At 34.7% G+C, this 14025-nt stretch overlaps 1 protein-coding gene across 1 annotated transcript in view; it reads right to left on the bottom strand.

The window, feature by feature from the left end:
* Positions 1-7926: 7926 nt before the first annotated feature.
* The window catches only part of LOC133338391 (sodium- and chloride-dependent neutral and basic amino acid transporter B(0+)-like), a 49770-nt gene continuing 43671 nt past the window's right edge, over positions 7927-14025 (bottom strand). The window contains exons 5-8 of the mRNA XM_061546564.1: positions 12186-12321; positions 11789-12116; positions 11577-11725; positions 7927-8211 (exon numbers count right to left, since the gene is read on the bottom strand). Coding sequence (XP_061402548.1) covers positions 7927-8211; positions 11577-11725; positions 11789-12116; positions 12186-12321 — 898 coding nt within the window. The remainder of the gene's footprint in view (positions 8212-11576; positions 11726-11788; positions 12117-12185; positions 12322-14025) is intronic.

Raw genomic sequence — 14025 nt, 5'->3', positions numbered from 1 at the left:
TTTTCAAAGATAAACTAGATCAATCTCTATCGAGGTTATGTGAAAAATGATGAAGGTATGTTATGCTGAAGAATATTATATAGTCTCTGCAAATCTTTGCGCACATATTGTTAATAAGATTTATTATTATTCTTATTAATGCCCCTTTGACTTGTTTATGTGTATATTTTTATTTTGGCGACTGATAAGACTTCTAAAATGAAATTTTATTTACCCATTAAAAATTATCGGACAAAAGCCAACGCTGTGGAACGGTCATGAAAGATGCCAAAATCAAGTTCAAGGTTTGACAAATGAATGAAAAATTAATTAGATTATTTAGTATTTGTTTATATGCAACAAGCTGCTGACCATAAAATATAATGTTATTGACTGACTGACTCATTAACTTTTCGAGAATACCCTAGATACAGTAGTCCCACAATAAACCCGATCCACAGTCGGATGGTGAGTCCAAGAAGGAAGAAAAATTACAGAAATGCGAATTCAGTTTCGAATAATATCCGCCTTTACCAAATTCTTCAGATCAGATTCCAAGCCCCAATGTCTGTACTCAGATTCTGAAAAGCGGTCGTTGGAAAGAAGGGTTAGTCGATCACAAGTATTATGGAGCAACTGTCCATAAAACAAGTAAACACATCGTTATGTTCGGTCGGGTCGAATTTTTTTATATCCTTCACCATGTGTTGTGCATGTAATATTTCTTAAATAGGTCGGTACCTTTATAAGACTATGTTATTGTAAATTGTCAGCTAGTAGGTTGTTTATTCTAGAAAATGGAATACCATATTACAGACAAACAGATTGGAAACAGGAGTAGGAAATTTTATGTACAGAAAATTAAAATTAAGATATACCTTACTGATATTGACATTTATTTGCTAAGTAGTTGTTGGCTAAGTATTATTCAAAAATTCAGAATTATATTCTATAGTATTAAAAATATTTGTGGCGGCGTGCAAAAGAAGCGACAAACCTATTATACCCTTATGAATTTAACAGCTAATTGCATTATCACAAAAAAAAAACAGTAAGGAAAGTCCAAAAGGTGGACGGGGGCGACCTTCACCACTATGGGTACATACAAGAGGCGCCGCATTTTTGTATATGGCAATCTTGTTCTCTATCTGCGTAAATCACTTTGGCTTGCTTTTTCCGTTGTCGACAAATTGTGCATGGGTGACCATGTTTTCACAGTGTCCTTGTAAACTTTTATTCATTTGGTTGTAAGGGCGCAGGAAGAATTCTGTGATAGTTTTCTTTCGTCAAACAAATTTTTTGCATTCCAACAATCATTTCAAACATAACTAATGTATATTCATTCATATATATTTATTACAAAAAAAGAATTATACATTTCCGTAAAATGCCATGGGTGGGGCACCTTTGAACATGCCCAATAAACTCGAGTAAAAAACGGAGTTTTTAAATTTTGGCTTCGATTTCTCAAAATTTCAAATGGGCTAATAAGATTACGAAATTAACTGTATTTTTCACTATATTAATTTTTGTTTTTAAGTCATTTTATGTTTTAATAAATTTTTATCTAATTTTTTTTAAATTTTGAAATTTTTTTATATGTTTTTTAATGAATAAATGCATTTCTGATATGTATGAATAAAATACATACATATTTGAACATAAACACTGTAAAAAACCATGTCGTTCAAAAATGCCAACCCTTGTTCAAAGCTGCCCCCCTAGGGGGTCAGTTTTGAACACTTTGACTTCGTCCATTAAAACAGTAATAAAATATATTTATCAAGCTTATAGCATGTCATATGTATATTCATTTTAAAGGTTACATATGTACCTATTAGTTAAAATTTATAAGAAACCAAAAATTATAAAATAAAAAAATTTATAAGGCTTGAAAGCAAAAAGTGTTCAAAGGTGAAATTTCAAGTCAATCGGAAATTTTATAGGGGCTTTGGTGCGCCATTTACATTAAATCCGGCGCTGGTGCGCTGGTCCAAATATCGTGTAAATCGAATGAGATATAAGGACTTTGGTACACCATATAAATAAAATCGGACGAAAATATATATGTGACCTATATCAAAATCAGAACCGATTTTCACGAAACTTATCACACATTATTCTAAACTCAATTAAATGCGATGTGCCAAATTTCGTGGAAATCGAAAAATGTATATGAACTTTGGTGCACCATTTACTTAAAATCGGGAAACATGTATATGGGATTTTCACGAAACACATCATTCTAGATGCAATTCAGTCCGCTATGCCAAATTTCGTGCAAATCGAAAGACATATATGAACATTGGTGAACCATTTACACAAAATCGGACGATAATATATATGGGAGCTATATCTAAATCTGAACCGATTTTCTCCAATTTCAATAGAGTTCGTCCTTGGACCAAATAAGTGAACTGTGCCAAATTTCATGCAAACCGGATCATAAATGCGACCTGTACTTTGTTCACAAAAATACATGGACGGACGGACAGACAGACGGACATGCGTAAATCGACTCAGAAAGTGATTCCATGCATATTCTCTAAAGGAACCATGGGTCTATTTCGATTCCTTTTGCCTGTTACAAACATAATCACAAAGACATTATACCCTGTACCACAGTGTGGTGAAGGGTATAAAGACAATTTATAATTTCAATACGTTTTTTGTATTTGAATATAAATGAGTTGATAATGTTATCCCCACATATGTATGTACGAGAATATGTTTTTATACCCTACACAACTATGTTGTCAGGGTATTATAGCTTTGTGCAGCCCCAAAAGTTTGTAACGCCGCGAAATATTGGTCCTAGACCCACCTTTAAGTATACCGATCGTCATATCTCGACTAGCTGAGTCGATCTAGACATGTGTGTCCGTCCGTCCGTCTGTCCATTATAATTTGTAAACACGATACAGGCCACAGTGATGGTCCAATCTTCATGAAATTTTGCATATAGGATGGGTTCTGGCCAATGAAGACCCCTATTGTTTTTAGAAAAGATCGGTTAATATTTAGGGGACGAAATGGACCAAAAACTTTATTTTTGTCGGTTTTTCTGGTCGCTCACGAGCCCGCAGTAATGGCCCAAACACCGCGAATATTTTTATGGAGAAAGGGATTGGGCCAAAGAATAAGCATGCCTGTTTTGATAAAGATCGGTCAATATTTAGCGGGTCAAATGGACCCTGACTTTTGTGTGAAAAGTGGCCAAATGTGTATTCTATGGCGTATATATTTGCCCCTGAAGGACCTAGACCAGAGAAGTTGATAGTATGTTCAAGAGGAGTGGTTGACCTTTAAATTGGTACCAATTATATGGTCGTATGTCCTCAGATGTGGGAGTTACACTTAAATATTTACAGGTGCTTACGTACTCAGACATTATTTAGTAACCCATTACCACACTAGACGGCGGAAATATAGCGCTGATGGCTTTAAAATTTTCCATGAGATTCCAATTATGGCCAAGGACAACGCCTATAATTTTCGGTGATGATCAGATAATAATTTTGGGATGAAGTGGACCGAAAACTTAACTTTGTGTGTGTGTGTTTTTTTTTTGAGTCGATCTATAGGGCGCAATTGAAAGCCCAACCTCACAACATAACCTACGGCAAAGAGAATCTGGAGAAGTACAGCCCTCGTCTATTGAATATTAGTAATATTTGTTGACCTGTTAACGCAAAATTAGATTTTCATAGAAGTTGTGTAGGGTATCATATGGTCGGCCCCGTCCGACTATACTGCTCCGCTCACTGGTTTTCTAAATGTGAATTTACCTAGATATATCCATAAAGTATGTAAATCGACTTCAAACAAATATAAATAGGTCATCCGTTGGGCTATGTATGTACTTCTAGAAAACGCAACTATATAATTTTATGCTTAATTTTGTACGATGTGCAAACTTTGATGTCAATCTGACTAACATGAGGAGTTTGATGCCCAATTTACTTGAAATCGGGCGAAAATATATATGGTGCGTCAATTACTTAAAATCAATCTATAATAAAAAGGGCTATATCTATCTAAATCTGGACCGATTTTCAAGAAACTTGGCAGACATCATTCTAGACCTAAATTGGGGCACCATTTACATGAAATCGGACGAAACTATATATGGGAGATATATCTAAATCAGGACGGATTTTCATGAAACTTGGCAGACATCATTCTAGGCTCAATTAAGTACGTTATGCCAAAAGTTGGCAGACATCATTCTAGGCTCATTCCAGTACGTTATGCCAAAATTCGTGAAAATCGAAAGATATATAGGGACTTTGGGGCACCATTTACATGAAATCGGACGAAACTATATATGGGAGCTATATCTAAATCTGGACCGATTTTCTCGAAACTTGGCAGACATCATTCTAGACCTAAATGATTAGGCTGTACCAAATTTCGTGCAAATCGAAAGATATATAGGGACCGTTTACATTAAATCGGTTAAATATATATATATATATATGGGAGCTATATCTAAATCTGAACCGATTTTTCCCAATTTCAACAGGGTTCGTCCTTGGGCCGAATAAGTGACCTATGCCAAATTTCATTCAATTCGGATCATAAATGCGACATGTACTTTGTTTACAATTTAACATGGACAGACAGACGGACGGACAGACGGACATGCATAAATCGACTTAGAAAGTGATTCTATGTATATTCTCAAAAGGAACCATGTGTCTATCTCGATTATTTTTGCCTGTTACAAACATATGCACAAAGACATAATACCCTGTACCACAGTGTGGTGAAGGGTATAAAAAGGGGGTTATATGGGGACGACCCCAAAAAGAGGGCGAATATTAAAAATTATAAATTGGTAGGGAGATTTGTTACCATATTCGACTATAAAATAGCAAATTTCAGCGAATTCGGTTGAAAAACGCGCTCAAGAACCCCAAAATTTCAGCACCCAACAGACGGACGGACGGACAGACGGACATGGCCAGATCGTCTTAGAATTTTACCGTGATCATGAATATTTCGATGAGTTCCAAACGGAATGACAAAATTAATATACCCTCCATACTATGGTGGGGGGTATAAAAAAAGACAATTTTTAATTTCAATACATTTTTTTTGTGTTTGCATATAAATGAGTTGATAATGTTATCACCTCATATGTATGTACGAGCATATGTTTTTTTATTATAATTCTTTTACAACGAATTGTTTATTGTTTGCATGTTACACAGCTACTGGAAAACACAATCTGTCTTGTGTTGAGATTTTCTAAAGAATTTTAATTGTTTTCTTAAAAATAATCCCAAGAATCGATATATTATGAAATTCCAACAACACATAATATATTAATATGTTGTTGTTGCATCAATTCAAGTATTATATTTATTGTCCGGCGCCCCTTATACTATGATATGGGGGGTGCAGCAAAAGATTGACAAAAAAATTAGATTTTCTGTGAGTAACTGAAATAACACCACTTTGTATACACAAGAAATAGTCCCACGATTCTTATTGTAAGCTATATACCGATATATCCCAAGTACAACATACATCATTCTCTAATAATTTTGCCGATAGAATAAACGTAGCATCTTTGGGAGACCACTGACACGAAATCGGACTAATTAAAATACAAGATCTTTATAAATATATGATATATGAAATATGGAAGTAATATCTAAATCTTAACCTTTTTTTAAAGCAAATTTTACATACGTTTTTTTTCGAGATTTATTTATGTGCGCTGTGCTATTGGACAAAGGTTGGGTATTAGGTGCAAAATTTTAAAACTATAAATATCGTACCTGTATATAAATATGAACCAGTTTAACCGAAATTGAATACTCTGCATTGTAGGCTTACTGAGCCACCCCAAGAAATAATGAGTTTAGTTCACCATTTAAATAAAATCGGACAAAATATATATGGAGAAATCTGAACAAATTTCAACGAAACTTAGCGCATTTCATTGTGGACTCAACATGGTAGGGTATTCAAAATTTCGTCTAATGGAGGCTATATCTAAATCTAAAACCATCTCATCAAAATTTATCACACATTATTCTAAACTCAATTCAATACGATATGCAAAATTTTGTCTCAATTGGACAAACCTCGGTTGGTGCATAATTTACAATCGGGCAAAACAATATATGAAGCTATATCTAAATCTGAATCGATTTTTTAATTTCAATAGGGTTCATCTTTGGGCCAAATAAGTGTGCTGTGCCAAATTTACCTCATTCAGATCATAAATGTGTCCTGTACTTTATTTAGAATTTTCCTAATTTTCCTAATTAGTAAAAAAAAAAAACAGTAAGGAAAGTAGTAAAGTCGGACGGGACCGACTATATGATAACCTTCACCACTTAGGGTCTTTGGTACAACATTTACCTTAAATCGGACGAATATATATATATGGGAGCTATATCTAAATCTGAACCGATTTTCACGAAACTTTGCACAAATCATTCTAGACTTATTTCAGTACGCTATGCCAAAAGTCGTGCAAATCAAAAAATTTCCAGGGACGTTGGTGGACTATTTACCTAAAATCAGGCGAAAATATATATGGGATCTATATCTAAATCCGAACCGATTTTCATGAAACTATATATGGGAGCTTTATCTAAATCTGAACCGATTTTCACGAAACTTTGCACACATCATTCTAAACTTAATTCAGTACGCTGTGCCTAGTTTCGTGCATATCGAAAGATATATAGGGACTTTGGTGCACCATTTACCTAAAATCGGGCGAATCTATATATGGGATCTATATCTAAATCTGAACCGATTTTCATGAAACTTAGCAAACATTATTATAGGCGCAATTCAGTATACTATGCACAATTTCGTGCAAATAAAAAGATTTTCAGGGAACTTAGTGGACTATTTACCTAAAATCGGGCGAAACTATATATGGGAGCTATATCTAAATCTGAACCGATTTTCACGAAACTATATATGGGAGCTTTATCTAAATCTGAACCGATTTTCACGAAACTTTGCACACATCATTCTAAACTTAATTCAGTACGCTGTGCCTAGTTTCGTGCATATCGAAAGATATATAGGGACTTTGGTGTACCATTTACCTAAAATCGGGCGAATCTATATATGTGATCTATATCTAAATCTGAACCGATTTTCACGAAACTTAGCACACATTATTATAGACGCAATTCAGTACGCTATGCACAATTTCGTAAAAATGAAAAGATTTTCAGGGACCTTAGTGGACTATTTACCTATAATCGGGCGAAACTATATATGGGAGCTATATCTAAATCTGAACCGATTTTCACGAAACTTTGCACACATTATTCTAAACTTAATTCAGTGCCAAGTTTCGTGCAAATCGAAAGATATATAAGTACTTTGGTGCATCATTTACCTTAAATCGGACGAAAATATATATGGGAGCTATATCTAAATCTGAACCGATTTTTCCCAATTTCAATACGGTTCGTCCTTGGGCCAAACAAATGAGCTGTGCCAAATTTCATCCAATTCGAATCATAAATGCGACCTGTACTTTGTTAACAATTTAACATGGACAGACGACGGTCGATTATTTTTGCCTGTTACAAACATATGCACAAAGATATGGTGAAGGGTATAAAAACTCAAAACAGTTTTTTAAGCTCTGATTAAGATATGTGATTGGAACATTCTTTTAACAAAATAGTCAAACTATTTCTTTATCTCAAATATAAAGAAGTCAACTGTTCCTTTGCAAATATTGATTAATTCATATAGGTACCCTTATATGGGGCTATCAGAAAACGTGGACATATATATATATATATAAATCGCCCTAGAATTTTACGCTGGTCAAGAATATATATATATATATATATATACTTTATAGGGTCGGAAATGAAAACAATTTATTTATTTAACTATACTCGAAATAACAGCTATAAAACAATATAAACACATCAAATGCAAATCGCTATTTCAAATGACTTCTTCATCTTTCAGTTCACTCAGGGTATAAGTTATTTCCACACTGCCAACAAGTTGTTCATATTTTTCTTTTTCTTCCGTTTCAATGGGGAACCAATCTGTGGGACGGCAACATCGTAGGAAGCGTGTTTTAAACGAACCCATTGAGCGGGACATTTGATAAATGGCAAATCCTGGTATACCCAGCCAAGGAATAACTGTGAAAACTATGACCAGTCCATCGATAGCGGATGATGTTATTTGATGTTCATAATGGGCTATAAAGAAGCCACAGATCTTGAAAATAGGAATGAATAGAAACAAATTAGATATAACAAGTGAAAAAGTTCGGCCGGGCCGAATTTTGGATACCCTCCACCATAGATATACTGATAGGTACTAGAAATGAAAATATAGGGAACATACCAAAAAGTGGACCTATACCGACATTTCTAAAAACGGATTATGTAAACCATAATACAAATTTCAGAATATTTTAATGGATAATTATGCCTCATCGAAATATTGGTTCTAGACCCTATGTTCCTTTGGACAAAATCCGTTTCAGAACATTTAGATTTCATCTAAACTTTGCCCATCTTATTATTTCTACCAAACTTAGGAATATCGGTCCACTCCTTCTGGAACCTCCACACAGGGGCTAAGTGTAAATTCGGGCTATAGTTCATTATCGAACCTTACTTTCTACTTTTTATCTCGATATGCTCCGCAGGTGAAATGATTACATCAGAGTCTTAGAAAGAAACTCAAAACGCGGAACAAATGAAATAACAATTTCAATATAAACCAGTAAGGAAAGTAGTAAAGTCGGACTGAGCCAACTATATGATACCCTTCACCACTTTGGGGATATTCTACATATGTATATTTACATATGTCGTTTTTTCGAAGGAACATTGACATAAAATTGAACGAACATAAAAATGCGATCTTTATCTATAAGGTCACTGTTTAAAATGTAATATCAATCAAGCACCCATTGATTATTTGGTTCACAATCAACATGAATAGGTCGAAATTATATATGGAAGCTATGCTATATCTTAATCTGAACCGATTTCAAGGAAACTTGCCCGAGATTAATTTATATTAATTTCAGTACGTTTTGCCAATCGGTCTAGCTATAGTACACCATATACTTAAAATCGGTCGAAAGTACATATAGGAACTATATGTAAATCAGAACCAATTTCAAGAAAACTTGACACACGAAAGTTTATAGTAACTTCAGTACTTTGTCCAAAATTGTGTGCGGGTCGTCCAATCTTGGGAAAATATATTGGAGCTATATCTAAACCTGAACCGATTTTCTCGAAACTTGGCACACGTCATTCATGACCTAAGTCAGTACTTTATGCCCAATTTCGTGAAAATCGAAAGATATATAGGGGCTTTGGTGCCCCATTTACCTTAAATCGGACGAAAATATATATGGGAGATATATCTAAATCTGGACCGATTTTCACGAAGCTTACCACACGTCATTCTACTCTTAATTTAGTACGCTGAGCCAAATTTTATGCAAATCGAAAGGTATATAGGTACTTTGGTGTACCATATACATAAAATCGGAGAAAACTATATATGGGAGCTATATATAAATCTGAACCGATTTTCACGAAACTTAGCACACATCATTCTGGACCTAATTTAATACTCTGTGCCAAATTTCGTGCAAATCAAATGATATATAGGGACTTTGGTGCAACATTTACTTAAGGTAGAACGATATTTTATATGGAGTATATATCTAAATCTGAACCGATTTTCTAGAAACTTGGCACACATCATTCTGCACATAATTCAGTACTCTATGCCAAATTTCATGCAAATTGAATGATATATGGGGACTTTGGTGCACCATTTACCTTAAATCGGACGAAGCTATATATGGGAGCTATATCCAAATCTGAACCGATTTTCTCGAAACTTGGCACACATATCTCTGGACCTAATTCAGTACCCGGTGCAAAATTTCGTGCAAATCGAATGATATAAAGGGACTTTGGTGCCCCATGTACCTTAAATCGGACGAAAATATATATGGGAACTATATCTAAATCTGAACCGATTTTTCCAAATTTCAATAGGGTTCGTCCTTGGGCCAATTATCCAAATCGGATAATAAATGCGACCTGTACTTTGTTTACAATTTAACATGGACAGACAGACGGACGGACATGTATTAATCGACTTAAAAAGTGATTCTAGGCATATTCTCAAAGGGAACCATGTGTCAATCTCGTTTCCTTTTGCCTGTTACAAACATATGAACAAAGACATAATACCCTGTACCACAGTGTGGTGAAAGGTATAAAAATGGGGTTATATGGGGACTACCCCAAAAAGGGGGAGAATATTAGTAATTTTTGGTAGGGAGATTTGTTACCATATACGACTACAAAATATCAAATTGCAATTGGGGGTACCCTTATATAGGGGATATCCGAAAAATTGACCTATATTCATACAATGTTGTGGGGAGATTTGGTACCTATTAAGAACTTAAAATACTAAATAATTCGGTGGAAAAATACGATCAAAACCACCAAAATACTGAAAATTAGGAGGTACCATTATATGGGGACCACCAGAAAAAGTGGACCTATATTAATAATTTTTTGTGCAGACATTTAGTACAATTAGAACCCAATGTAGCAAATTTCGGTTGAAAAATGCGCTCAAGAACCTCAAAATACCGAAAATTGAAGGGAACCGTTATATGGGGGGTACCAGAAAAAATGGACCTATATTTATAATTGTTAGTAGGGAGATTTGCTACCCAATAAGAACTCAAAGAACCAAATTTCAGCGAATTCGGTTGAAAGACAACCTCAAGAACCTCAAAATACCGAAAATTGGGGGATACCCTTATATGGGAGCTATGCCTAAACATGAACCGATAAGACAACTTTATGCAAAATTTCAGCACCCTATCTCAATTCCTTCAGAAGATAGCGTGATTACAACAGACGGACGGACGACATGGCTAGATCGTCTTTGAATTATATACATATAGGGTCGGAAATGAATATTTCGATGTGTTACAAACGGAATGACAAAAATAATGTAGCCTCCATACTATGGAGGAGGGTATAAATATCTACATGTAACCACAGGTTACAATAATAGTCTTACCAATGCAAACACCATCCCCACTGGTGCTATAAATCGTAAAATATACACATTCCATGTAGAAAATCGATGACTTGTCATAAATTCAAAATCACGTTGGAAACGTTCCCGACCATAGATCCAGAGGACTATCAAAATAAGTAGAAGATTTATGGCGGTTTGTGTGATATATGTATCGATTGCCAAGGTAGATAAATATGTTATGCCGTGCTAAAACCAAACTTAGAATATTAGAATCTAATAATATATCTATTTGCAACGTTACTTACATTTGACGAGAAATATATTGAAGTCATAGCTAGGAAACCTATTAAACCGAAGGAAACCTGTATTTTTTTCTCTCGCAGAAAAACGAATTCATCAAATGTGGATGTTAGAATGGCGTGAAGTTGAAGGATCTGAAAGAAATGTTATACGAAATTGAAAGAATTTACGGGATTTGAAGACGTTTTGAGGTTTTTGAATACTTAGATCCAGATTTATCTTGCAAACTCTTTCAGACTTACCATTAATAACATACTCGACCAGAACAGCATAAAATAGAACAATATAGACCACAAATTGGCCCAAGGGAAATGTGTCAAAACACTACCACCTGACAAATACAGAATCCACATATGTTCCACATTGGCGTAATAACTCCAGTTTGTCTTTTCTGAAATAAAAAAATATATATAGCCTTACCTCTAGTCCACAATTAAATCCACAACAAACCTACCATAAAAGAACGTATCACTTAAATTTCTCAAAAAATCCATGCCGACATAAACCACAAATTGTCCCAGAGCAATCAGACAACTTTGTTTAACGACATTTGTTCGAAATTTATTGAAACTGGAAAGTGTTAGATAAATACCCCAACCCGGTCCAAATACCGACATACCATGCATGGGAGTTGTAATAATACCCGGTAAAATATCACGCCAATGCATCGTAAATGAATAACGAAATACATTCCCCGTCCCCGGTAGAAAACTAAAGCCAATCAAGAAGAAACACATTAGTCCAAGTACCAGCATTACAGAATAGCGGACAATGGTGCCTATCTATGGGAAAAATATGAACATTATATGTTGGAATTGAATGGGTGCAATACAAAATATATAAAGACTTACCACTTCGGTTTGAAAGAATTTATAAACAATTACACCGATAATGACCCACACCATTAGTGCGCACAATATCAGTTGCCAGCTCATGGAAAATTCAAAGTCATCATAGTGAAATACTTTCAGGTCATGGAAAAGGTATCTGTAAATTGATGATAAAATTGTAATAAATGTAAATTACACTGTGAAACCAAATTTTTGGGGGATGAAAAATATATTAAGAATCCAGAGGGGCAAATCGGCTTTTTTCTGATGACCCTATATTTCAGTAAGAAGAAAGCTCTATATTTTTTTTTTGGGAATAATGCAAGTTATTTTTGAGATGACATTTCAAATCGAATGAGAAATATTTTTGTAAAATATTCGGTTGGGGGAAATGAAATCCATTATTTTTATATGAACTATAGGACTTCATTTAACATGCTTCGGAATGTCCGATTTGAGTCGTTTTGTTGTATGATTTTTTGCCATTTTAAAAGTAACTTCATAATGCCTCTCTCATAGAAGTCCTGCTCTCTATTCTTTTTATCAAAAAAGTAAAAGATGATAATTGCTTGGTGACAAGTCCGGACTGTATGGCGGATGCATTAAAACTTCCCAACCAAGCTCCCGAAGTTTCTGACGAGTCATTGTAGATGTGTGTGACCATTCTATTTTTTCTGTTAATTTGTGTGGCACCCAAACATTGACATTCTTTTTGAATCCAGCTTTGTATAAATGGTTTAAAACGGTTTTATGGTCGATTTTTACCTCCTGGGCGATGTTACGACAGCTAACAGCCGGTAAACTTGAGTCATTTCTTCGATTTTATCGACATTTTCTGTCGAAAAAATAATGGAATTCTTTGTCCCGAACCTTACAAATTGGAAATATGCTCCATAAAATGAAGTGTTCTTGTCAAAATCTTAAAATATTGGTAATAAATAATAAGTTTGGTGGAAGCTGTGATGGTGGTAATGTAAAAAAAAAAATGGGTGAAAATGTGTTGAAGCCAACGAGTTTTTTGTGTTCGTTCCTGATTTGTGTCTAAACTACACAGCGCACGCACATATGATCAGTGACTAAGTTGCAGAATACCCCATAGACAATATGATTCTAATGTATGATTTTTCGATATAATCACTGCATCCACCCTAAAAGGATGCTGACATTTTGAAGCCGGATTTTCGGTGTTTTTTTTTTTTTAATTTTTCTTATAATTGTGATGCGCATCTAGACAATGGACTAAACTAATTATAGGATTGTAGAACTCGTGATTTTGTTTCGTTTCGTGTATATCTCATGAATGTGCTCAGCGTAGCTTCTTTGCAATTGGGTTCCAAAGACGAAAATTTGGTGCGTAAATTTTTATAAAAAACATATTTTTTGAGTCTAAAATTAAGGAAGTCCATTAAAATTCCGTGGAACCCCGCGTGATTTTATTTTTTTTACGTGCCGGATCTAATGAGCCCATCCATGTTCAATTCCGCCCAATAAAACGGCGGATATAGGTACCTTGAATGTGGGAAAAACTGCAAAAACTTATTTTGACAAATTCGCGTATATAATTGCGTTTTTCTTCGAACTGATATCACATACCTTCATTCTTGTGTTATCATTTTCGCCAATCTGTATGAAAATAGGTCAAAAATATATCGATACGCGAATAATATGCGTATTTTATCCAAAATCGATTGTGGAGGCACATCCGCTGTTCTTCACCGATCCTTTTAAAATAGGTGTCCTTTTGTGTATGTTCAGAGGAGATTACTGAAATCGGATGCGCATAAAAATCGTATGCACGTTGCGTGATTTTTAGCCATTTTTAGGGGTTTTGCATAGTAAAGTGCATCGAGCGGCACACTTT

The sequence above is a fragment of the Musca vetustissima genome, unplaced genomic scaffold (assembly GCF_032173495.1).
Source record: "Musca vetustissima isolate MV318-11 ecotype Yass unplaced genomic scaffold, APGP_CSIRO_Mvet_v1 utg24387, whole genome shotgun sequence".
NCBI classification, from domain to species: Eukaryota; Metazoa; Arthropoda; class Insecta; order Diptera; family Muscidae; genus Musca; species Musca vetustissima.
This window is presented reverse-complemented; position numbering and strand designations above follow the sequence as displayed.